This window comes from Lithobates pipiens, unplaced genomic scaffold (genome assembly GCF_037356315.1).
Source record: "Lithobates pipiens isolate NorthernLeopardFrog02 unplaced genomic scaffold, aLitPip1_a1.2 Scaffold_10, whole genome shotgun sequence".
Classification (NCBI taxonomy): domain Eukaryota; kingdom Metazoa; phylum Chordata; class Amphibia; order Anura; family Ranidae; genus Lithobates; species Lithobates pipiens.
Genome location: NW_027507686.1, coordinates 2,339,023 through 2,364,648, shown reverse-complemented (window position 1 = coordinate 2,364,648; position 25,626 = coordinate 2,339,023). Strand labels below are relative to the sequence as shown.

Genomic DNA, 25,626 nt, shown 5'->3' with positions numbered 1-25,626 from the left:
ATACATTCCATACTCCGCCTATGGTGCTGATATGGGACATACATTCTATACTCTGCCTATGGTGCTGATATGGGACATACATTCTATACTCTGCCTATGGTGCTGATATGGGACATACACGCTATACTCTGCCTATGGTGCTGATATGGGACATACACTCTATACTCCGCCTATGGTGCTGATATAGGACATACACTCTATAATCTGCCTATGTTGCTGATATGGGACATATACTCTATACTCCACCTATGGTGCTGATATGGGACATACACTCTATAATCTGCCTATGGTGCTGATATGGGACATATACTCTATACTCCGCCTATGGTGCCGATATGGGACATACACTCTATACTCCGCCTATGGTGCTGATATGGGACATACACTCTATACTCCGCCTATGGTGCTGATATGGGACATACACTCTATACTCCGCCTATGGTGCTGATATGGGACATACACTCTATACTCTGCCTATGGTGCTGATATAGGACATACACTCTATACTCCGCCTATGGTGCTGATATGGGACATACACTCTATACTCCGCCTATGGTGCTGATGTGGAATATAAACTAAATGCCCTGTCCATGGTGCTGACACTGGATCATTGGGAAGATGCCACACTCGTGGTGACAAAAGCAATAATAAACCAGTTCTTTTTCTGGTGTTGAAAATAATAAATAGAGTTTATAAATTGTGGAGTTGAAAGTACTAAAACAGTAACTACATTCCCCAAGTAATGAATCAGGACAACATGCTGAAACACACAAAAAAGTCAAGGTTCCTTTAGCGCCCAAGAATAGATTTATTCACCATTGTTTCATGAAATGTGCTGATCCAGCGGGGGCACGATAGATTTACAGTGTTAGCAGCCATTGCTTCTCCAGCCTTAATGAATCAGCGATTACTTACACCTTTACCAAGGGGACCTTTAAAAGCCACTATTAAACTTCAAGCAAATCCGTCTTTCGCTCATTCAGGGCACCCCAACAGATTTGCTTTAATCCCCACCCCTACCCAGTATATATTTCCCCTTCCTTTGTTCCCCCACCTCTCTGTTCAGCACTGGGAGCCGAAGGAAGTACCTAGTAATAATGTACTCCATGTAGCAGCAATGGGTCAATAAGTGCGATCGTACAAGGAGTTTGAATCCCTGTGCAAGGTCCAATTCCAGATTACACCCAACTTTCCTCTGCTCCCGGTGGCTAGATGGTGTGATGGAGAAGTTAAAGGAGGACTCTTATGTTGCTGGGGGGGGGCTAAGTTAAAGAAAACCTATTGTATGACTATGCATAGACAAAACACAGGTCCTTCTTTGGTCCAAAGAACCAAAGCCCTTCTCTGGAGTAGACAATACACGGGTCCTTCTCTGTAGTAGATAAAACATGGGTCCTTCTCTGGTCCAAAGAACCAGAGCCCTTCTCTGTAGTAGACAAAGCAGGGGTCCTTCTCTGTTCAAAACAAACCAGTCCTTCTCTGTAGTAGGCAAAACACAAGCCCTTCTTTGGTCTAACAAACCAGAGTCCTTCTCTATAGTAGATAAAACACGGGTCCTTCTCTGTAATAGATGTACATCTCTGTAGTAGACAATACACGGGTCCTTCTCTGTAGTAGACAAAGCATGGGTCCTTCTCTGGTCGAAACGAGCCAGTCCTTCTCTGTAGTAGGCAAAACACAGGCCCTTCTCTGGTCCAACAAACCAGAGTCTTACTCTGTAGTAGACAAAACATGGGTCTTTCTATGGTCCAACAAACCAGGGTCTTCTTCTGTAATAGACAAAACACAGGTCCTTCTCTGGTCCAAAAAACCAGAGCCCTTCTCTGTAGTAGACAATACACGGGTCCTTCTCTGTAGTGGATAAAACTTGGGTCCTTCTCTGGTCCAAAGAACCAGAGCCCTTCTCTGTAGTAGACAAAACACAGGCCCTTCTCTGGTCCAACAAACCAGAGTCCTTCTCTATAGTAGACAAAACATGGATCTTCTCTGGTCCAAAGAACCAGAGCCCTTCTCTGTAGTAGACAAAGCATGGGTCCTTCTCTGTAGTAGACAAAACACAGGTCCTTCTCTGGTCCAAAGAATTATGAATGAAGAATGGAGAAGTAGTGGTCTCTCTGCAGAGGTCCAGCATGTCACCTGCTGAATCAGACCTATAGCTCTGCACTCAGCAAAGCTCATGTTCCTTGCTGATTAGAGAGCCCTGGCTCTGACTTAGTAGCAGGCAAGTGAAAATGCTGCTGAGAGACCACTGCTTCCCTACAGAAGGCAAGTGCCCCACTCGGCAGCATGCTGGCAGGGGGAAGGTTTTTCTGCTTAGCAATTTAGAAAGAAAAGAGATTGATGGAGGATTCGAAATGTTCTGATGTCTGTTATTCACTTAATTTCTGGGTGGCCCATTTCCACAGACACAGTTGGCATGACTCTCCGCTGACAATCAAGCCTAAAGAGCCTGCTGACTATTTCTAGCACAGCTTTGTTGAATAGTATTTGAGAGGTTAGAAGGAAAAAAAAAAAAAAAGAAATCTTGCTCAGTCTCTCTGCTGCTGAATATTTCATGAGATTTCAAAAGTGACAGGTCCACTTTCAACACATTTTTGGGGCATTGAAAGCGATAAAACGCAGCAAACCACTGAAATGCTTTTGCATCCTATTTGATTTATTTTTAAAGGGAAGTTTGAAGTAGACAACCTGTAGCTACACAGTGAGACATCGGGAAGGACCTTTTCTTCACCTAGCCTGTCACGGGAAGAAAGCTCAGATGTCGCCATAGTAACCTCCGGCACTCTCAGATCCGCTCGCTGTAATTGTTCTGGAAGATAAAGGCGCGTTGCACAAGCAGAGGAGTCGGGACTCACTGCTGTCTGCTTTCATATTGTACTGGGATTAGCAATGTGTCATCATCACATTTAATCCTCGGCTAAGAAATATGGATTCCGCGTTGGGTCCTAAAGACGATCGGACGGTAATTAAGTTCCGTAGGCGGTATCTCGGGAAGTATGCAAACCGCGCTCTCTCTCTCTGGAGAGGAGATATGATAGCGATATACAAATACCTGACTGGTGACCCCAGCAAAGGAAAAAACTTTTTAGTGGGAGGAGTTTAAAAATACACGTGACCATTTATTGAAACTGAAATGGCCTGGTATGCAGGGCTGGACTTACCATTGGGCTTGACTCAAGCCCATGGGCCCCGCCCAATAGGGGGCCCCCACGGGCCCCGCTGAGATACATAGCAGAGTGTGCTTGGCTCCGCTCACCATCACGCCCTATGATGGACATAATACAGGGACTGGGCATGACTGTGAGCCGAGCCGAGTACACTCGACTACTGTGAGAGAACCCGAGAGCCGCTGATAGGACCCGAGAGCCGCCGAGAGGACCCAAGAGCCGAATAGATACACAGGACTCTGTATCGCGCCATTTTTAAACTTCAAGACTGCAATGACAAGGCTGCAGGGACACTGGACAAGGCTGCAGCTGGATGGGTAAGGCTGCAGATGGACATTGATAAGGTTGCATTGATGTTTTTCCTTAAAATTGCCTCCTAAATTTCATGTGGGTGTCATACGCCGATAAGTACGGTAATGTATAGAAGGTAGGGCCTGAAAGTGACTCAAGCCCAGGGGCCCCCACCACCCTAAGTCCTGCCCTGCTGGTATGGATTTTAAGAGGAAACCCCCTGTGCCGAAAAAAAGTCCCCCCAAAGTCCATACCAGACCCTTATCCGAGCATGCAGTCCGGCCGGTTAGGAAAGGGGATGGGGACGAGCGAGCGCCGCCCCCTCTCAAACCGTACCAGGCCGCATGCCCTCAACATGGGGGGTGGGTGCTTTGGGGAAGGGGGGTGCCCTGCGGCCCCCCCACCCCAAAGCACCTTGTCCCCATGTTGATGAGGACAAGGGCCTCTTCCCGACAACCCTGGCCGTTGGTTGTCGGGGTCTGTGGGCGGGGGGGGGCTTATCGGAATCCAGGAGCCCCCTTTAATAAGTGAATAAGTATGGGGTACATCATACCCTTACCCATTCACCTGGGGGAAAACAAGTGTCAATAAAAAAACACACTAGACAGGTTTTTAAAGTAATTTATTAGGCAGCTCCGGGGGTCTCTTCCATCTTCGGGGGTCTCTTTTGAGTCCTCCGCTCTCTCCAGCCTTCCCTCCCGGTCTCCGGTTCTTCTCCCGCTCTCCGGCCTCTTCTCCCAGTCTCCGGCCTTCTCTCCCGGTCTCCGGCCTCTTCTCCCGCTCTCCGACTCTTCTCCCGGGCTCCTCCACTATCTTCTGCTCCTTTGCCGCTCTTTTGCCAGCGGTGGCCTGGTCTTTTCCGTCGTCTTCCTCCCTGTTCTCTTCTTCCGATGTTGAAACGATGCTCTCTCCCGCTGTAATGCTGTGTGCGAGGTGCGCAATAACTTATACAGGCTGGGGGATGTCACCCGGTGACCCCGCCCCTTATGATGGCACAGTCCCAGCATGCCCCGGGACTGTGCCGTCAATTCGATCGGTAGAGAAAATAGCCTAAGAACATTAGTTTGTGCCAGCATTCACACAGAGCGGATATAAATGCAATTTCATAGGATGAAAAAAGTAATTTTTTTAAAAACTCCGCCCCTTACTGAATGTTTTTGCCCTTTTGTGCCATCTGAAAACAATGCGGCATTACCTAAACGAACCCCCTAATAATAAAAGGGACGGTCTACTGAGCTAAGTTTCATTCGATGCACAGAAAAAGACACATAAAGGTGATTTTGTCAAACAACAGCAAGTCAGAAATCACAGGAGCTGAAAATAAAACCGCGTTTGAACCGGCGATGCTTTTCCCGGAGATTCCATAATTATCTGCACCGCGACGCACGGCGGGCACAGCTGCAGGTTTAGAGGAAGGTGTCATGCTGGCGTCTTGTCAAATCTCCGTACACCTGTGCGCTTTCTCATCTCATTTACAGGAACAAGATCCGGCTCCAAAACATTCCGTTTCATCTGGAAGCCCAACAGTCTTTAGGCTCGGCGCGTTTCATCCGGCTCTCCAAAGGCCTCCCGCCTTTTATCTCGCAAGTCGTGCAGCGCTCTGTCTGCAACAATGTTGCACGTTCCTTTTACAATGTAATACATTCAAATTCTGAGATCCATGGAAGTAAACTGGTCTTATTCAGGAAAGTGTGTTCAATGAGAGGGGATGATGTGCAACGCGTAGAAAAGCATAGAAAGGCAGCGCTCACAAGCTTTAGGCAGCTGTGTACTGCTGTCATGAACCATGCTATGGTAAAGAGCCCCCTGTAATAACTTCAATGGAAAGCCAACACGTTGGTAAATATCAGCATGCAGTTATCCTTTATTAGACAGGGTGAAGTACAGCCTGAAAAACCAACGCGTTTCGGACTACCTTGACTTAAAGCAGGGGTCTCCAAACATTCTAAACAAAGGGCCGGTTCACTGTCCTTCAGACCTTAGGGGGGCCGGACTGGGGCTATTGGGAGTAGAAAAGCTCCCAATATCAGTTAGAGAAAAATAATGTTTCATCATTTGTTTCATTTGTTTGTGCCCCATCATTGGTGTGATTGGGATAAATTGTGCCCCATCATTGGTGTGATTGGGATAGATTGTGCCCCATCATTGGTCTGATTGGGATAAATTGTGCCCCATCGTTGGTATGATTGGGATAAACTGTGCCCCATTGTTGGTGTGATTAGGATAAATTGTGCCCCAACATTGGTGTGATTGGGATAAATTGTGCCCCATCATTGGTGTGATCGAGATAGATTGTGCCCCAACATTGGTGTGATTGGGAGAAATTGTGCCCCATTGTTGGTGTCATTCGGAGGAATTGTGCCCCATTGTTGGTGTCATTCGGAGGAATTGTGCCCCACTGGTGGTGTCAGTCTGATAAATTCTGCCCTATGTTGGTGTCATTGGGAAGAATTGTGCCCCATCATTGGTGTCATTGGGATACATTTTTCCCCATTGTAAGTGTCATTAGGAGGAATTGTGCCCCATCAGTGGTGTCAGTCTGATAAATTGTGCCCCATCGTGGTGTCATTGGGAGGAATTATGCCCTATCATTGGTGTCATTGGGAAGAATAGTCCCCCCATGGTTGGTGTCATTGGGATACATTGTGCCCCATTGTTGGCATCAGTGGATGGAATAGTGCCCCAAGGGCCAGATAAAAGCAAGCAAAGGGCCGCGTCTGGCCCCGAGTCGCAGTTCGGAGACCATTACCTTAAAGTATAACTAAAGGCCCTGTTGGGGAGATTCCCCCTTTCTATTTCTCCTGTTTACCTTCATCACTGAAAGTGAAGGTAAAATAAAATCCCAAATTTTGGGTTTCCCCAGAAAAGTAATAGAGGGGAAATCTTCCAATGGGTGACCTGGGGGGTCCCCAAGAGATTCCCTTAATTTGCAGGGATTTCCTCTCACTTCCTGTTTGTGTACGGGACAGGAAATGAAGGGAAATCTCTGCAAAGGGACACAGATGGTGAAAACAAATCTGACAGGGGTTATAACCCTCCCTTAAAAAAATATTTTGCCTTTAGCTCTACTTAAATGATGGCAATGCCTGACCGGCCGAAACTTGTTGTTATTTTTTTTTTTTTTTCTGACAGTATTTCACTTTGTCTAATAAAACATAATGCTTGTTGATATTTACTGCCAGCCATTCCCACTCACCATTTATAAACAGGCTGGCAAAGCCCTGAGGAAGGCATGTTAAGGCCCCGAAACGTGTCGGCATTTTAGATTTGTGAGCAAATAAAGGGAATAACCTTCAAACATTTTTTTTTTATTGGTGGCTAGAAATAAGAACTATTCTTGAAGGCGATTGGTCAGGAGCCCTTCACACACTATGACATGCACATTTTTGCACCTTTTCGAACTACAAAAAAAAGCATCAAAGCAGCTCATGAAGAATTGAGCTTCACTGTTTGATGCACCCCCTCTCTTCAACCCCTCCCCCTCTCTTCGACCCCCTCCCCCTCTCTTCAACCCCTCCCTCTCTCTTCGACCCCTCCCCCTCTCTTCAACCCCTCCCCCTCTCTTCGACCCCTCCCCTCTCTCTCTCTCTCTCTCTCCCTCCCCCTCTCTTCAACCCCTCCCCCTCTCTTCGACCCCTCCCCCTCTCTTCGACCCCTCCCCCTCTCTTCGACCCCTCTCTTCAACCCCTCCCTCTCTCTTCGACCCCTCCCCCTCTCTTCAACCCCTCCCTCTCTCTTCAACCCCTCCCTCTCTCTCTCTCCCTCCCTCTCTCTCTTCGACCCCTCCCTCTCTCTCGCTCTCCCTCCCTCTCTCTCTCACCCCCTCTCTCTCTCTCTCCTCTACTCAAACCCTACTATACTTGGTTAGTGAAGTTTTCCTGACTTTTTCACAAAACTGTTGTCACCCGGAGAGGAAGTGAAAAGAAACTGAGACTTAGATAGCAGTAAAAACCTGACAGGGGTTCTAAACGTTCTCAATTTTAACCAAATGGATGGACATGCCCTTTAACCTTACCCAGAACACCTAAATTGCAACATGTTCATCTTCTACTAATCTAAAGAAAACTAAATTGGGACGGGTTGCCATGGTTTCTGCGCCTTGTATTTGTTCCTGTAGAAGACAGAATGTGACGTTATCGTGTTATTTGGCTTATTTACAGGAAAAGGGTGTTTTTGTAGCTCAAGTGAAGTTTCAAGCAGGCAGACTAAATGATGTCTTGCAGACAGTTTGATTGTCAGTCTGCCTCATTATCGCAGTCACTCACCCCCTGGCTGTGCTATATAAAAATTAAATGTTTTATTGTTATAAATAAAATATTAAATGAATCTGCCAGAGACATCTCTCTTGGCAGTACAATGACATTGGACTGACTGTTCTTGGCTTCTCCTGTGCTATAATAAGGAAATCGTATAATAATAGAGATGTGTATGGGCCCTGCCAGTGTGGAAGGAGAGGTCGATGCATTGCAAGTTTCTCACAGGTGCAGATTGAGGGGCTCCGGGGTGCCTTCTATGAGCACAGAAAACTGGGTTGTTGGCTTTCTTCAGGTTTTGTAATTTCCGGATCGGGTTCTGGATTACAGAGGCTTTGAAGAGCTTTGGGAGGGAAGAAGACCGTGACCGTGTGTCCAGGTTTTGTAATTCCTGGATCAGGTTCTGGATTAGAGGGGTTTCAAAGAGCTTTGGGATGGATGAAATCCGTGACCGTGTGTCCAGGTTTTGTAATTCCTGGATCAGGTTCTGGATTAGAGGGGTTTCAAAGAGCTTTGGGATGGATGAAATCCGTGACCTGCTGTCCAGGTTTTGTAATTCCTGGATCGGGTTCTGGAGCCCAGAGATTTCGAAGAGTTTTGGGATGGATGAAATCCGTGACCTACTGTCCAGGTTTTGTCATTCCTGGATCGGGTTCTGGAGTCCAGAGATGGTGGGGATGGTGTGTTCGGGGGATGGGCGGTGTTGGTTTTCCCCACACATAGCGTTTTGCTTTTAGGCCATAAAGTAGAATTTTGGTCTCCTCTGACCAGATCACCTTCTTCCACATGTTTGCTGCCCCCTCCCCCACATGGCTTCTCACAAACTACAAACAGGACTTCTTATGACTTTCTTTCTCCAATGTCTTTCTTCTTGTCACTCTTCCATAAAGGGCAGATTTGTGGAGAGACGACTAATAGTTGTCCTGTGGACAGATTCTCCCCCCTGAGCTGTGGATCTCTGCAGCTCCTCTAGAGTTACCATGGACCTCTTGGCTCTTCTCTGATGAATGCTCTCCTTGCCCGGCCCGGTCAGTTTAGGTGGACGGCCGTGTCTTGGTAGGTTTGCAGTTGTGCCATACTCTTTCCATTTTCCGATGATGGATTGAACAGAGCTCCGTGAGATGGTCAAAGCTTGGGAGATTTTATTATAACCCAACCCTGCTTTATACTTCTCCACAACTTTATCCCTGACCTGTCTGGTGTGTTCCTTGGCCTTCATGATGCTGTTTCACTAAGGTTCTCTAACGAACCTCTGAGGGCTTCACAGAACAGCTGTATTTTTTACTGAGATGAAATGACACACAGGTGGACTCTATTTACTAATTAGGTGACTTTTGAAGGCAATTGGTTCCACTAGATTTTAGTTAGGGGTATCAGAGTAAAGGGGGCGCCATACAAATGCCCCCCCCACACTTTTCACATATTAATTTGTATCATTTATCATTTTCCTTCCACTTCACAATTATGTGACACTTTGTGTTGGTCCATCACATAAAATCCCAATAAAATACATTTATGGTTTTGGTTGTAACAAAATGTGGAAAATGTCAAGTAGTATGAAAGCTTTTTCAAGGCTCTGTATCTATCTATCTATCTATCTATCTATCTATCTATCTATCTATCTATCTATCTATCTATCTATCTATCTATCTATCTATCTATCCTGTGTGTATATGTAGCACCCTCATAGTGTAGGACACTAGGTACATTTTGTTTTTGTCTTCTTCTGTAATCAAAGGGAGCAGTGATTGTTTGGTCTGGTCTGTTCAGGCTTTCACAGGCTGGGAATTTGATTGTTTCCCCCTGACTCTGGAAGAAGCTTCCAGAGTTTAGGGCAGGAGACTCGAATGACCAGCCTGAATATTTATCATGCTACAGCCAATCCCTGGAGAAGAGTGTCCAGTAGGGGGCTAGGGAGCTGATAAATAGTCTGATGCACTGGAGAGCTGGGTTCCTTCTCCCCTGGAGGGTTCCAGAGGCTGAGAGGCTGCTACCCTAAGGCAGCACATGGACTGTGTAGCTTTTTCTCAAGGCCTCAGAGGTGTCAGGGTTGGGGCCCGGGTGGATCTTCCTTGAAACTGATTGCAGGACCTCACCACAAAGGATCTGGTCTTGAGAGGTGCTGCCTTAATTAACGGACCTCGTCCAGAGGAAGCTGGAAGGTGGCAGCTGTCCCCGGGAACTTGCGGGTAATAACCATATACTGACGCCTGTGACGGTGTAGTGTTTTGGAGACTGCGCTGGGTACCCGCAGTTCTGTATAGACACAAGGTAACCAGATGACAAAGGCTTGCCTCATTAGGTAAATATGAAATCTTGCATATATGAATCTATAATGTGTTGAGTGTGAAGTGCGTCGGGTGCAGAGAATGTGTCCAATGGGAGATGCAGCCATCGCTTTTTTCATAAATGTTTGATCCCGTGCAGTGCAGAGGTGTTGACTTATTTCCTTTATCGCTATGAATATTTAAAGCTGAACTCAGGTCAACCTTTAGAAATATCTCTTGTGGTCCTCCTCCCCTCCACTCGTATAGTAAGAGTTCAATGCTTATTTCATCTAAGGGAGGGGTAAGGCCGAGAAATACTTTATCACTCGCTCCTGCAAGCTTCTTTCCCATCAGTTATGGGATCCTCCAATCAGACATCATTCACACCTCAGCGTTTTATAGATTGAAGCTCAAAACTCCAAAATGCTCAACAAAATCCTGAGCTCCTAAATTGTGCCTGGTGACATAGGAGTGCTCAGGAGCCCGTGACTCGATGCCCAATGTTCAAAAAGGTATGTAACCTCTTTCTGGAGCAGAATGGGGCGAGTTTGCCCCCATAAATTCCAATAGGAGCGCCTTAAAAAACATCTCAAAGACATGGCCAGATCAGGTGGGTGCCCCCCCATTTCAATTGCACCCCCCACTGCCCTGCTGGCCTCCCATGCTTTCCCCTGCTGACTCCCTGTACACTGCCCCATTGCCCCTCTGTACACTTCCTTTTAGACCCCCCATTATATTGCCCCTCTGAACCTCTGTCCATTGTCCTGCTGACACCATGTTCCCTTGCCCTGCTGTCCCCCTGTGCACTGCCCTGCTATCACCCTGTACACTGCCCTGCTGCCCCCTGTACACTACCCTCCTGACACCCTGTACACTGTTCTGCTGACTACTGTGTACAGTGCCCATCTGACACCCTGTACACTGCCCTACTGCCCCCTGTACAATTCCCTGCTGACACCATGTACACTGCCCTACTGACACCCTGTGCACTGCCCAGCTGGCCCCTGTCCTCCAACCTCTGATCCCTGTGCACTGCCCTGCTATCACCCTGTACACTGCCCTGCTGCCCCCTGTACCCCGGCCTTGATGACTCCCTGTACACTGCCCTATTGACACATTGTACACTACCCTCCTGACACCCTGTACACTGTTCTGCTGACTACTGTGTACACTGCCCATCTGACACCCTGTACACTGCCCTACTGGCCCCTGTACAATTCCCTGCTGACACCCTGTACACTGCCTTTCTGCCCCCTGTACACTGCCCTACTGACACCCTGTACACTGCTCTGCTGCCTTTGTGCACTGCCCTGCTGGCCCCTGTCCTCCAACCTCCAGAGTCTGATCCCTGTACACTGCCCTAATTCCCTAAGGACACTCTGTACACTGCCCCACAGATACCCTGTTCACTACCCTACTGACACCCTGTACACTGCCCTGCTAAGCCCCTGTTCACTGCCCAGCTGACACCCTGCACACTGTCCTACTGACCTCCTGCACACTGCCCCGCTGATACCCTACACACTGTCCTACTGACCTCCTGCACACTGCCCTGCTGACACCCTGTACACTGCCCTGTTGAGCCCTGCACACTGCCCTACTGACACCCTGCACACTGCCCTACGGACACCCTGCACACTGCCCTACTGACACCATGTACACTGCCCTACTGACACCCTGCACACTGCCCTACTGACACCATGTACACTGCCCTACTGACACCCTGCACACTGCCCTACTGACACCATGTACACTGCCCTACTGACACCCTGCACACTGCCCTACTGAGCCCTGCACACTGCCCTACTGACACCCTGCACCTTGTCCTATTGACCCCCTTCACCCTGTCCTACTGTCCCGCTGCATCCTGCCCCACTGACCTCCTGTACACTGCCCTGCTGACACCCTGCGTCCTGTCCTACTGAACTCCTGCACACTCCCCTACTGACCCCCTCTTCACTGCCCTACTGACCCCCTCTTCACTCCCCTACTGACCCCCTCTTCACTGCCCTACTGACCCCCTCTTCACTGCCCTACTGACCCCCTCTTCACTGTCCTACTGACACCCTGTACACTGCCCTGCTGACACCCTGTACACTGCCCTGCTGACACCATGTACACTGCCCTGCTGACACCATGTACACTGCCCTGCTGACACCATGTACACTGCCCTGCTGACACCCTGTACACTGTCCTGCTGACACCATGTACACTGCCCTGCTGACACCATGTACACTGCCCTACTGACACCATGTACACTGCCCTGCTGACACCATGTACACTGCCCTACTGACACCCTGTACACTGCCCTGCTGACACCATGTACACTGCCCTACTGACACCCTGTACACTGCTCTGCTGACACCATGTACACTGCCCTGCTGACACCATGTACACTGCCCTACTGACACCCTGTACACTGCTCTGCTGACACCCTGTACACTGCCCTGCTGACACCATGTACACTGCCCTGCTGACACCATGTACACTGCCCTAATGACACCCTGTACACTGCTCTGCTGACACCATGTACACTGCCCTGCTGACACCATGTACACTGCCCTGCTGACACCATGTACACTGCTCTGCTGACACCATGTACACTGCCCTGCTGACACCATGTACACTGCCCTACTGACACCCTGTACACTGCCCTGCTGACACCCTGTACACTGCTCTGCTGACACCATGTACACTGCCCTGCTGACACCCTGTACACTGCCCTGCTGACACCATGTACACTGCCCTACTGACACCCTGTACACTGCTCTGCTGACACCCTGTACACTGCCCTACTGACACCCTGTACACTGCTCTGCTGACACCATGTACACTGCCCTGCTGACACCATGTACACTGCCCTGCTGACACCATGTACACTGCCCTAATGACACCCTGTACACTGCTCTGCTGACACCATGTACACTGCCCTGCTGACACCATGTACACTGCCCTGCTGACACCATGTACACTGCTCTGCTGACACCATGTACACTGCCCTGCTGACACCATGTACACTGCCCTGCTGACACCATGTACACTGCCCTACTGACACCCTGTACACTGCCCTGCTGACACCCTGTACACTGCTCTGCTGACACCATGTACACTGCCCTGCTGACACCCTGTACACTGCCCTGCTGACACCCTGTACACTGCCCTGCTGACACCATGTACACTGCCCTACTGACACCCTGTACACTGCCCTGCTGACACCCTGTACACTGCCCTGCTGACACCCTGTACACTGCCCTGCTGACACCCTGTACACTGCCCTGCTGACACCCTGTACACTGCCCTGCTGACACCCTGTACACTGCCCTGCTGACACCCTGTACACTGCCCTGCTGACACCCTGTACACTGCTCTGCTGCTCTCCCATCCTTACATTTTTTATTGCACCCACATTAGGCAGGCTAGATCCGGCCCTGCTGAAAAGAGCATAGTTTAAGCAAGCCTAGAAAACCATCTCCTTCTCATAGTGAGTCGCTTTCTATTGGCTAAAACAAAAAATTCAATCCTGACCACGTCTGAAAAAAAAGCAGGCAAAAGCACACAAGACAAAAAATAAATAAATTCCGATCCAATCTGGCGGGTCGGTGGGCTCAGGCGTGAGCGCAGCCCGTCTACCTGTCCCACAGACAAGAAGATGAAGCTCTTCTATTTCTGGGGAGTGTCGGAGCCGCTGCTCACCCCGATTGTAACAAACTTTTCTATTTGTTCCTTTAGGAAGATTCTGTTTTCTGCTGACCCGACACCTCATAGTTCATCTCATGTACAGGGGCTGATAACCCCTTCCTCCCCACAGGCCCCCGGGGGGGTAAATATGTCACTCTGGTCTTTTTTACCTGGATCCTTCAAATTTCCCTCCCCCTTCCGTCCATAAAATACTCACTGTCTGAGAAACGCAATCTCCTCTCCACTGCAGACAGTTAGAGTCACCTCCCCGGAATCCAGAGAAATGGTGTCTTGTATGCCGGGGGCTGAGAGAAAACAAAAACAGTCATCAGGAGGGATGTCCACTCCATGACGGAATTGACTTATCGGTTACATTTATTAGACCCCCCCAATGTCTCTCTGTCCTCCAATGCAGCTAATCAAGCTCAGATAATGCTTGATTAGCAGTGCTGTGATACTGTCATCCAGTGCCTAGGACAAAGAGGCCAAACTGCGCCCCCCCTCCCCCGTGTTCATGATGTGCAAGCTCAGCCCTTCCCCCGTTCGTGATGTGCAAGCTCAGGGGATCCCACGCTAAGCAGTCACTCACTTTTCAAAATCACCGACTCTGTCACTACTCCTGTCAGCCTTGTAACAGGGCAGCCGGATTGGGTTCTGGATTACAGAGACTTCGAAGAGCTTTGGGATGGATGAAGCTTGCAACCTTGTATCTATCTATCTATCTATCTATCTATCTATCTATCTATCTATCTATCTATCTATCTATCTCTCTCTCTCTCTCTCTCTCTATCTATCTATCTATCTATCTATCTATCTATCTATCTCTCTATCTATCTCTCTCTCTATCTATCTCTCTATCTATCTCTCTATCTATCTATATCTCTCCCTCTCTATCTATCTATCTATCTATCTATCTATCTATCTATCTATCTCTCTATCTATCTCTCTCTCTATCTATCTCTCTATCTATCTATCTATCTCTCTATCTATCTCTCTCTCTATCTATCTCTCTATCTATCTATATCTCTCCCTCTCTATCTATCTATCTATCTATCTATCTATCTATCTATCTATCTATCTATCTATCTATCTATCTATCTATCTATCTATCTATCTATCTATCTATCTCTCTCTATATCTATCTATCTATCTATCTATCTATCTATCTATCTATCTATCTATCTATCTATCTATCTATCTATCTATCTATCTATCTATCTCTCTATCTATCCTGTGTGTATATGTAGCACCCTCCTAGTGTAGGACGCGAGGTACATTTTGTTTTTGGCTCCTTCTGTAATCAAGGGAGCTGTGATTGTTTTTCCTGGCCTGTTCAGGGTCATCACAGGCTGGGAACCACAGGGGCCCAGGGCAGCCGTCCCTCCCGCCCCCACCTCTTGTCCCGGTCCTGATTAGCAGCACCCTTGGCTGCATTAGGTGAGGAATGACAGCTCTGCAACTGGAAGTGACTAAATGCTCATCCCTTCTGAGCTGATCAGTCGTTATAACGGTAAGGGGCCCGAGGGGCCCCACCCGGTGCCAGGAGAAGGCAGGACGGTCCGGACAAGAAGTGGTTAAACTGCATTCATTAATACATATAAATGCAAGCATTAGAAATACCTGAATCTGATCAGCCTCTGCAGTTCCTATACAGCAGAACTCAGCCTGCAAGTCAGAAAAACAGCACAAGGAGCCAATGAAGTGTGCTGCAGTGCTCGTGTGCTAACAGGGAACATTCTGATAGGAGGAGAGAGCAGAGTGACATAGATCAGTGGTCTCTATACTGCTGTCCACAGGCTGGGCGTGGCCCTTAGCTTGCCTTTGTTTGGCCCTTGGGGCACCATGCCATCCACTGACACCAATGATGGGGCACTATTCCTCCCAGTGACACCAATGATGGGGCACTATTCCTCCCACTGACACCAATGATGGGGCACTATTCCTCCCACTGACACCAATGATGGGGCACTATTCTCCCCACTGACACCAATGATGGGGCACTATTCCTCCTACTGACATCAATGATGGCGCACTATTCCTCCCACTGATACCAATGATGGGGCACTATTCCTCCCACTGACACCAATGATGGGGCACTATTCTCCCCACTGACACCAATGATGGGGCACTATTCCTCCTACTGACACCAATGATGGGGCACTATTCCTCCCACTGACACCAATGATGGGACACTATTCCTCCCACTGACACCAATGATGGGGCACTATTCCTCCCACTGACACCAATGATGGGACACTATTCCTCCTACTGACACCAATGATGGGGCACTATTCCTCCCACTGACACCAATGATGGGGCACTATTCCTCCCACTGACACCAATGATGGGGCACTATTCCTCCCACTGACACCAATGATGGGGCACTATTCCTCTCTCTGATACCAATGATGGGGCACTATTCCTCCCACTGACACCAATGATGGGGCACTATTCCTCCTACTGACATCAATGATGGCGCACTATTCCTCCCACTGACACCAATGATGGGGCACTATTCCTCCCACTGACACCAATGATGGGGCACTATTCCTCTCTCTGATACCAATGATGGGGCACTATTCCTCCCACTGACACCAATGATGGGGCACTATTCCTCTCTCTGATACCAATGATGGGGCACTATTCCTCCCAGTGAACATCTCACCAGATTAAATCATCGCTGATAACAAGTATTGCCTTTTCAGGCTCTAAAATTCCAGTTTCGTCTGTTGTCACTAATCTTGGTGTAAAAATGGATTCCCAACTCACTTTTGAAGCTCATATAAATCAAGTATGCAAGACTTCTTTCTACCACCTTCGTAATATCTCTAAACTTCGTCCTATCCTTTCTTTTTCCGATGCTGAAAGATTGATTCATGCCTTTGTCTCCTCCAGGCTGGATTATTGCAACGCACTTCTCATTGGGATTCCGAGAAAGAGCATGCAGAGGTTGCAATACGTTCAAAACTCTGCAGCGAGGATCCTAATGAGAGTGCGGAAGCATGAGCATATCACTCCAATTTTACAATCTCTTCATTGGCTGCCGGTCTCTACAAGGATTGAGTATAAGGTCTCTCTTCTTGTGCATCAATGCTATACATGGACAAGCTCCACCTTATCTTAAGGAACTTCTTAGATTGCAAAATCTACCGCGTTCCCTTCGCTCAACTAATTTGAATTGTTTAGAGATTCCAAAAACTAGGTTGAAAACCATGGGAGACGGGCCTTTTGTGCTGCTGCCCCACGTCTGTGGAATGCTTTGCCTGATAGTCTGAGGGTTTCTCAGTCTACTGAAAATTTTAAAAAGGGGCTGAAGACTTTTCTTTTTAGCAAATGTTTTGTAAATTAAGCGGTTTGTTTGTTTTTATTGTAATTATGTAGCACTTTGAGGTCTTTTGATGGAAAGTGCATTATAAATAACATTTATTATTATTATTATTATTATTACCAATGATGGGGCACTATTCCTCCTACTGACACCAATGATGAGGCACTATTCCTCCCACTGACACCAATGATGGGGCACTATTCCTCCTACTGACACCAATGATGGGGCACTATTCCTCCCACTGACACCAATGATGGGGCACTATTCCTCCTACTGACACCAATGATGGGGCACTATTCCTCCCACTGACACCAATGATGGGGCACTATTCCTCCCACTGACACCAATGATGGGGCACTATACCTCCCACTGATACCAATGATGGGGCACTATTCCTCCCACTGACACCAATGATGGGGCACTATTCCTCCCACTGACACCAATGATGGGGCACTATTCCTCCCACTGACACCAATGATGGGGCACTATTCCTTCCACTGACACCAATGATGGGGCACTATTCCTACCACTGACACCAATGATGGGGCACTATTCCTACCACTGACACCAATGATGGGGCACTATTCCTCCCACTGACACCAATGATAGGGTACTATTCCTCCCCTTTGTTCAGAAAGTTTAGAGACCTCTGATATAGTTGAAATCATCAGTCTGCTGCTTCAGTGTCCAGTCACTGGCTGGGGGAGAGACAAGAACCCGAATGTCAGTAGAGAAAATTCAGGTCTCCTGCTGATCAGACAGGAATGTGGCTGTGGGGCAGAGCTGTGAAAATCTCAGGACTGGATGGACAGAAATATAGACCTGTCATCCCATATATACAGTGCCTTTGAAAAAGTATTCATACCCCCTGACATTCCCCACATCTTGTCATGTTACAACCATAAATGTATTTTATTGGGATTTTATGTGATGGACCAACACAAAGTGTCACATAATTGTGAAGTGGAAGGAAAATGATAAATGATACAAATAAATCTGTGAAAAGTGTGGGGGAGGGGCATTTGTATGGCGCCCCCCGGAGTCAATACTTTGTAGAACCCCCTTTCTCTACAAGTCTTTTTGGGGATGTCTCTACCAGCTTTGCCCATCTAGAGAGGACATTTCTGCCCATTCTTCTTCTTTGTAGAATATCTCAAGCTCTGTCAGATTGGATGGAGAGCGTCTGTGATCAGCAATTTTCAAGTCTGGCCACAGATTCTCAATGGGATTTAGGTCTGGACTGTGACTGGGCCATTCTAACACATGAATATGCTTTGATGTAAACCATTCCATTGTAGCTCTGGCTGGATGTTTCGGGTCGTTGTCCTGCTGGAAGGGGAACCTCCGCCCCGGTCTCAAGTCTTTTGCAGACTCTTAACAGGTTTTCTTCTAAGATTGTCCTGTATTTGTCTCCATCCATCTTCCCATCAACTCTGACCAGCTTCCCTGTCCCTGCTGAAGAAAACCATCCCCACCACATGATGCTGCCACCACCATGTCTCACGGTGGGGATGGTGTGTTCGGGGGATGGGCGGTGTTAGTTTTCCCCACACATAGCGTTTTGCTTTTAGGCCATAAAGTAGAATTTTGGTCTCCTCTGACCAGATCACCTTCTTCCACATGTTTGCTGCCCCCTCCCCCACATGGCTTCTCACAAACTACAAACAGGACTTCTTATGACTTTCTTTCTCCAATGTCTTTCTTCTTGTCACTCTTCATAAAGGGCAGATTTGTGGAGAGACGACTAATAGTTGTCCTGTGGACAGATTCTCCCCCCTGAGCTGTGGATCTCTGCAGCTCCTCCAGAGTTACCATGGACCTCTTGGCTCTTCTCTGATGAATGCTCTCCTTGCCCGGCCCGGTCAGTTTAGGTGGACGGCCGTGTCTTGGTAGGTTTGCGGTTGTGCCCATACTCTTTCCATTTTCCGATGATGGATTGAACAGAGCTCCGTGAGATGGTCAAAGCTTGGGAGATTTTATTATAACCCAACCCTGCTTTATACTTCTCCACAACTTCATCCCTGACCTGTCTGGTGTGTTCCTTGGCCTTCATGATGCTGTTTGTTCACTAAGGTTCTCTAACAAACCTCTGAGGGCTTCACAGAACAGCTGTATTTATACTGACATTAAATGACACACAGGTGGACTCTATTTACTAATTAGGTGACTTCTGAAGGCAATTGGTTCCTCTAGATTTCAGTTAGGGGTATCAGAGTAAAGGGGGCACCATACAAATGCCCCTCCCCCACACTTTTCACATATTTATTTGTATAATTTTCCTTCCACTTCACAATTATGTGACACTTTGTGTTGGTCCATCACATAAAATCCCAATAAAATACATTTATGTTTTTGGTTGTGACATGACAAGATGTGGGGAATGTCAAGGGGTATGAATACTTTTTCATGGCGCGGTTATGCTTTCCTTCTGTGTATTTAGCGGTTTGCCTGGAGTTCAGATTTTCGAATAGACGTACTTTCCATGCTGGACTCGAGGAATCTCCGCAGACAGCTCCGGTACGCACTCAGCGTGTTGCTCTGTGGAGGAGACAGACCAGATTAACATCGAATGATCACATAAAACGAGAGTCTCCAGCATTTCCCATCCCCCGGATCTGATTACATGATAACTAATTCCCGATAAACCACAGCGGGGGAGGGGAGGGGGGGATTTGTATTACAGGAAAATCTGCTGCATTGCTGAAAAACAAAACACTTCAATTATAAAGAACACCTGACATGACAGAAGTGATGCTGAGAATGCTAGCGGCCTGGCTGGCACCGAGTAAGCATGCGGCAAGTAAAAGTCAGATTCTGCCTCTCTGTACGCGTTCTAGGCCAGAGACTCAGAAAATGACATGAATTCTTATGACACGCGGCCGGGTAATAGGCAGAAATTGCAAAGCATAGTGACCCCCAAACAACCAATCAGATTTCATTTTCACCAGCTGTTTGTAGCAGGCGTAAAGGTAAAGCAGAACTTCCCTAAAATACAGAAATTTCCACTCATGCTGCTTATTTTTCCTGGGAACGGGGACCTTTTTCTGTCAGGTACCCGCTCTGACCTCTGCTTAGTTTGCATAAGGCGGCATTTGCAGAATTTCACCCCCCCCCCCCCCACCCGCAACCTCCTGGGATACACCACATGTCCCAGGAGGCTGCGGGACGTCACATGTCCCAGGAGGCTGCAGGACATCACATGTCTCAGGAAGCTGTGGGACGTTGCATGTCCCAAGAGGCTGTGGATGTCACATGTCCCAGGAGGGTGTGGGAAGTCAAATAGGAGGTTGCAGGATGTTACATGTCCCAGGAGGCTGTGGGATGTCACATGTCCCAGGAGGCTGTGGGAAGTCACATGTCCCAGGAGGCTGTGGGATGTCACATGTCCCAGGAGGCTGTGGGATGTCACATGTCCCAGGAGGCTGTGGGAAGTCACATGTCCCAGGAGGCTGTGGGATGTCAAATCTCCCAGGAGGTTGTAGGATGTCACATGTGCCAGGAGGCTGCGGGATGTCACATATCCCAAGGAGGCTGTAGGACATCAAATATCCCAGGAGGCTGTGGGATATCACATGTCCCCGGAGGTTATAGAATGTCACATGTCCCAGGAGGCTGAGGGATGTATTATACCCCATGAGGCAGAAGGACGTCACCTGTCTCAGGAGGCTGTGGGATGTCAAATCTCCCAGGAGGTTGTAGGATGTCACATGTGTCAGGAGGCTGCGGGATGTCACATATCCCAAGGAGGCTGTAGGACATCAAATATCCCAGGAGGCTGTGGGATATCACATGTCCCCGGAGGTTATAGAATGTCACATGTCCCAGGAGGCTGAGGGATGTATTATACCCCATGAGGCAGAAGGACGTCACCTGTCTCAGGAGGCTGTGGGATGTCAAATCTCCCAGGAGGTTGTAGGATGTCACATGTGCCAGGAGGCTGCGGGATGTCACATATCCCAAGGAGGCTGTAGGACATCAAATATCCCAGGAGGCTGTGGGATATCACATGTCCCCGGAGGTTATAGAATGTCACATGTCCCAGGAGGCTGAGGGATGTATTATACCCCATGAGGCAGAAGGACGTCACCTGTCTCAGGAGGCTGCAGGACGTCACATGTCCCCGGAGGCTGAGGGAGGTCATATGTACCAGGAGGCTGTGGGAGGTTACATGTCCCATGAGTCTGCTGGACATCACATGTCCTAGGAAGCTGCAGGAGATCAAATGTCCCAGGAGGAAATGTGAGGTCACATGTCCCAGGAGGCAGCGAGATGTCACATGTCTCAGGAGGCTGCTGGAGGTCACATGTCCCAGGAGGCTATGGGAGGTCACATGTCTCAGGAGGCTGCTGGAGGTCACATGTCCCATGAGTCCATGAAGGGGGGGGGGGGGTTCTGATATGAAGGCAGAACTCTGATGTGAAGAGGAGGTCTGATATGTGGGGGGAGCTGTGATATGAAGGGGGGAGGGGGGCTCTGATGAGGGGGGTTTGATGTGAATGGAGGGCTCTGATATAAAATGGGGGTCTCTGATGTGAAGGGCAGGTTCTGATGTGAAAGGGGAGCTCTGATATGAAGGGGGGGCTCTGATGAGTGGGATCTGATGGGGGGCTCTGAGGTGAATAGGGGGGCTTTCATGTGAGGGGGTTCCAATTTAAAGGGATAGCTCTAATGTAAACAGGGGGCTTTGATGTGAAGGGGGAGGCTCTGATGAGGGGGATCTGATGCGAATGGGGGACCCTGATATAAAATGGGGGGGCTCTGATGTGAGGGGGGGTTTTGATGTGGGGAGCCACTGATGTGAATAGGGGGGGCTTTGATGTGGGGAGGGCTCTGCTGTGAGGGGGGCTTTGATGTTAAGGGGAGGCTCTGATGTGAGGGGGGCTTTGATGTGAGGGGGGCTCTGATGTGAAGGGGGGGCTTTGATGTGAGGGGGGCTTTGATGTTAAGGGGAGGCTCTGATGTGAGGGGGAGGCTTTGATGTGATGGGGGCTTTGATGTGAGAGGGGCTCTGATGTGAGGGGGAGGCTCTGCTGTGAGGAGGGCTTTGATGTTAAGGGGAGGCTCTGATGTGAGGGGGGCTCTGATGTGAGGGGGGCTTTGATGTGAGGGGGGCTCTGATGTGAGGGGAGGCTCTGATGTGAGGGGAGGCTCTGATGTGAGGGGGGTTCTGATGTGAGAGGGGCTCTGATGTGAGGGGGAGGCTCTGCTGTGAGGGGAGCTTTGATGTTAAGGAGAGGCTCTGATGTGAGGGGAGGCTCTGATGTGAGGGGGGCTCTGATGTGAAGGGGAGGCTCTAATGTGAGGGGAGGCTCTGATGTGAGGGGAGGCTCTGATGTGAAGGGGGCTCTGATGTGAGGGGAGGTTCTGATGTGAGGGGAGGTTCTGATGTGAGAGGGGCTCTGATGTGAGGGGGAGGCTCTGCTGTGAGGGGGGCTTTGATATTAAGGGGAGGCTCTGATGAGGGGGATCTGATGCGAATGGGGGACCCTGATATAAAATGGGGGGGCTCTGATGTGAGGGGGGGTTTTGATGTGGGGAGCCACTGATGTGAATAGGGGGGCTTTGATGGGGGAGGGCTCTGATGTGAGGGGGCTTTGATGTGGGGAGGGCTCTGCTGTGAGGGGGGCTTTGATGTTAAGGGGAGGCTCTGATGTGAGGGGGAGGCTCTAATGTGACGGGGGCTTTGATGGGAGGGGGGCTCTGATGTGAAGGGGGGGCTTTGATGTAAGGGGGGCTTTGATGTTAAGGGGAGGCTCTGATGTGAGGGGGAGGCTTTGATGTGACGGGAGGTTCTGATGTGAGAGGGGCTCTGATGTGAGGGGGATGCTCTGCTGTGAGGGGGGCTTTGATGTTAAGGGGAGGCTCTGATGTGAGGGGGGCTCTGATGTGAGGGGAGGCTCTGATGTGAGGGGGGCTCTGATGTGAGGGGGGCTCTGATGTGAGGGGAGGTTCTGATGTGAGAGGGGCTCTGATGTGAGGGGGATGCTCTGCTGTGAGGGGGGCTTTGATGTTAAGGGGAGGCTCTGATGTGAGAGGGGCTCTGATGTGAGGGGGGCTCTGATGTGAGGGGAGGCTCTGATGTGAGAGGGGCTCTGATGTGAGGGGGCTCTGATGTGAGGGGAGGCTCTGATGTGAGGGGGGCTCTGATGTGAGGGAGGCTCTGATGTGAGGGGGGCTTTGATGTGAGGGGAGGCTCTGATGTGAGAGGGGCTCTGATGTGAGGGGGGCTCTGATGTGAGGGGGGCTTTGATGTGAGGGGAGGCTCTGATGTGAGAGGGGCTCTGATGTGAGGGAGGCTCTGATGTGAGGGGGGCTTTGATGTAAGGGGAGGCTCTGATGTGAGAGGGGCTCTGATGTGAGGGGGGCTCTGATGTGAGGGGGGCTTTGATGTGAGGGGAGGCTCTGATGTGAGAGGGGCTCTGATGTGAGGGAGGCTCTGATGTGAGGGGGGCTTTGATGTGAGGGGAGGCTCTGATGTGAGAGGGGCTCTGATGTGAGGGAGGCTCTGATGTGAGGGGAGGTTCTGATGTGAGAGAGGCTCTGATGTGAGGGGGGCTCTGATGTGAGGGGAGGCTCTGATGTGAGAGGGGCTCTGATGTGAGGGGGCTCTGATGTGAGGGGAGGCTCTGATGTGAGGGGGGCTCTGATGTGAGGGAGGCTCTGATGTGAGGGGGGCTCTGATGTGAGAGGGGCTCTGATGTGAGGGGGCTCTGATGTGAGGGGAGGCTCTGATGTGAGGGGGGCTCTGATGTGAGGGAGGCTCTGATGTGAGGGGAGGCTCTAAAGTGAGGGGAGGCTCTGATGTGAGGGAGGCTCTGATGTGAGGGGGGCTCTGATGTGAGGGGGGCTCTGATGTGAAGGGAGGTTCTGATGTGAGAGGGGCTCTGATGTGAGGGGGAGGCTCTGCTGTGAGGGGGGCTTTGATGTTAAGGGGAGGCTCTGATGTGAGGGGGGGCTCTGATGTGAGGGGGGCTCTGATGTGAGGGGGAGGCTCTGCTGTGAGGGGGGCTTTGATGTTAAGGGGAGGCTCTGATGTGAAGGGGGCTCTGATGTGAGGGGGGGCTCTGATGTGAGGGGGAGGCTCTGCTGTGAGGGGCCAATATTCTACCCAGTCTAAGAAACTTCCAGAGGGTTATAGATATCACCAATTCATAGATCCCTCCAATCAGAGATGTGTTTTTCCAATGACGGTACTCACCTGCTGCTCTGACAGAGGTAATGATAGAGTCATTACTGAACCAGCGCAGCTCTCCTCCTCCTCCCCCTCCTCGCTCTCCTCCTCCTCCCCCTCCTCGCTCTCCTCCTCCTCGCTCTCCTCTTCTTCTCTGAGGACATCTGTAGGGACAGCAGGGGGATTCAGTAAATCTGAATAATAACTGAATGTCATTTAATTAGAAAAACTCTGATGTAACATAAACAATGACATTTTATGAAATAAAATACCGTCTCACCTTTTCTTCATCCCTTTGATATATCAGTGATGCTGATCTCCTGCAACCTCTTTCCACCACTTCCTGTCTACATGCTCCTCCTCCAGTGTCAGCTGCACATTATTACTCACTTACTTCTTAATAATGACACTGTTGGACCATGTCGGTGTAGTGCGTGCAGATACGGCCGCTCGTGGTCTCCACCATGTGACGTGGTGACACCACAGGAGCACAGCTGGTAGATTGTGGCCACCCCATTACAGGAAGTGCCTGAATAAGGACCTTCATGGCAGGATCCCCAGGGATTATTTTAAGGAAATTGTTTGCGGATTTGATCATTTTGATTGAATGGCACAGCATTGAAGCACATATTGCCACCATGAGTCGATTGGCCGGAACGGGGCTTTGTTGATCGTTTTGCATCAGTTGGCAGCACTGAGATCCGCTGTTCATGAATATAATCATATTCCAATCAACCAAGTTATGAGATTACATGGCGGAAACAGAGATGCAAATGACAATTTACAATGGGTGTGGGTATAGTGGGGGCCTAACCTTGGATTTTCAGGTGCCCCTCGGCCATCTGGGATTGCCCCCTCCCCCCTCTGTCTCTGGTCCTATCTGGGTGCAATCTCTGGGAGCCCTGATATGTGATGTGAACTTGATACATTATATATACTGATTACTGCATGTATTTTTTCTAATTATATCTCTTCATAATTATATAGTTGTACTGTAGCACTTTATTACATCCTGAAGAAGCCAATTTGGCGAAACATGTAGAAGACAAGAGTGCGCTTGGGACTCAGTATAACGTAATAACACATTGTCCAATTGTAACTACAGTATATGTGTATTATCTATATATTTATGGATTTTCATTTTTGTATAAATAAAATATATACATTTTAATACTTACCTTGCATCTGTAAAATCCCATTCTATCGTTGTCAAAATTTGATCATTTACAATTGTATCATAACTACTAAACATTGCTTCCAAATGACATTAAACCCCCATAAACACGGGCGAAATGTCGGAAGGCAACGGCCGGTTCAAGAAAAATAAAAAATGGGTGACATTCTACCCGTGTGTGTGCCGATCTGCCCGACAGAATTCGGCTGTTTGGCCAGCTTCTGTCAGATGCGCATACTGAAAATCCAGCATCTGACCGACTGCCGATCAGCCCTCTCAGCCAATGGCAGAGAGCTC

At 49.1% G+C, this 25,626-nt stretch overlaps 1 protein-coding gene across 1 annotated transcript in view; it reads right to left on the bottom strand.

Annotated features, from left to right (window-relative positions):
• Positions 1–25,626, bottom strand: part of LOC143926997 (serine/threonine-protein kinase Nek11-like) — a 351,940-nt gene that overhangs the window by 32,927 nt on the left and 293,387 nt on the right. Inside the window, exons 13-15 of the mRNA XM_077451004.1 lie at positions 24,183–24,319; positions 19,462–19,522; positions 13,874–13,961 (exon numbers count right to left, since the gene is read on the bottom strand). Of these exons, the coding sequence (XP_077307130.1) occupies positions 13,874–13,961; positions 19,462–19,522; positions 24,183–24,319 (286 nt within the window). The remainder of the gene's footprint in view (positions 1–13,873; positions 13,962–19,461; positions 19,523–24,182; positions 24,320–25,626) is intronic.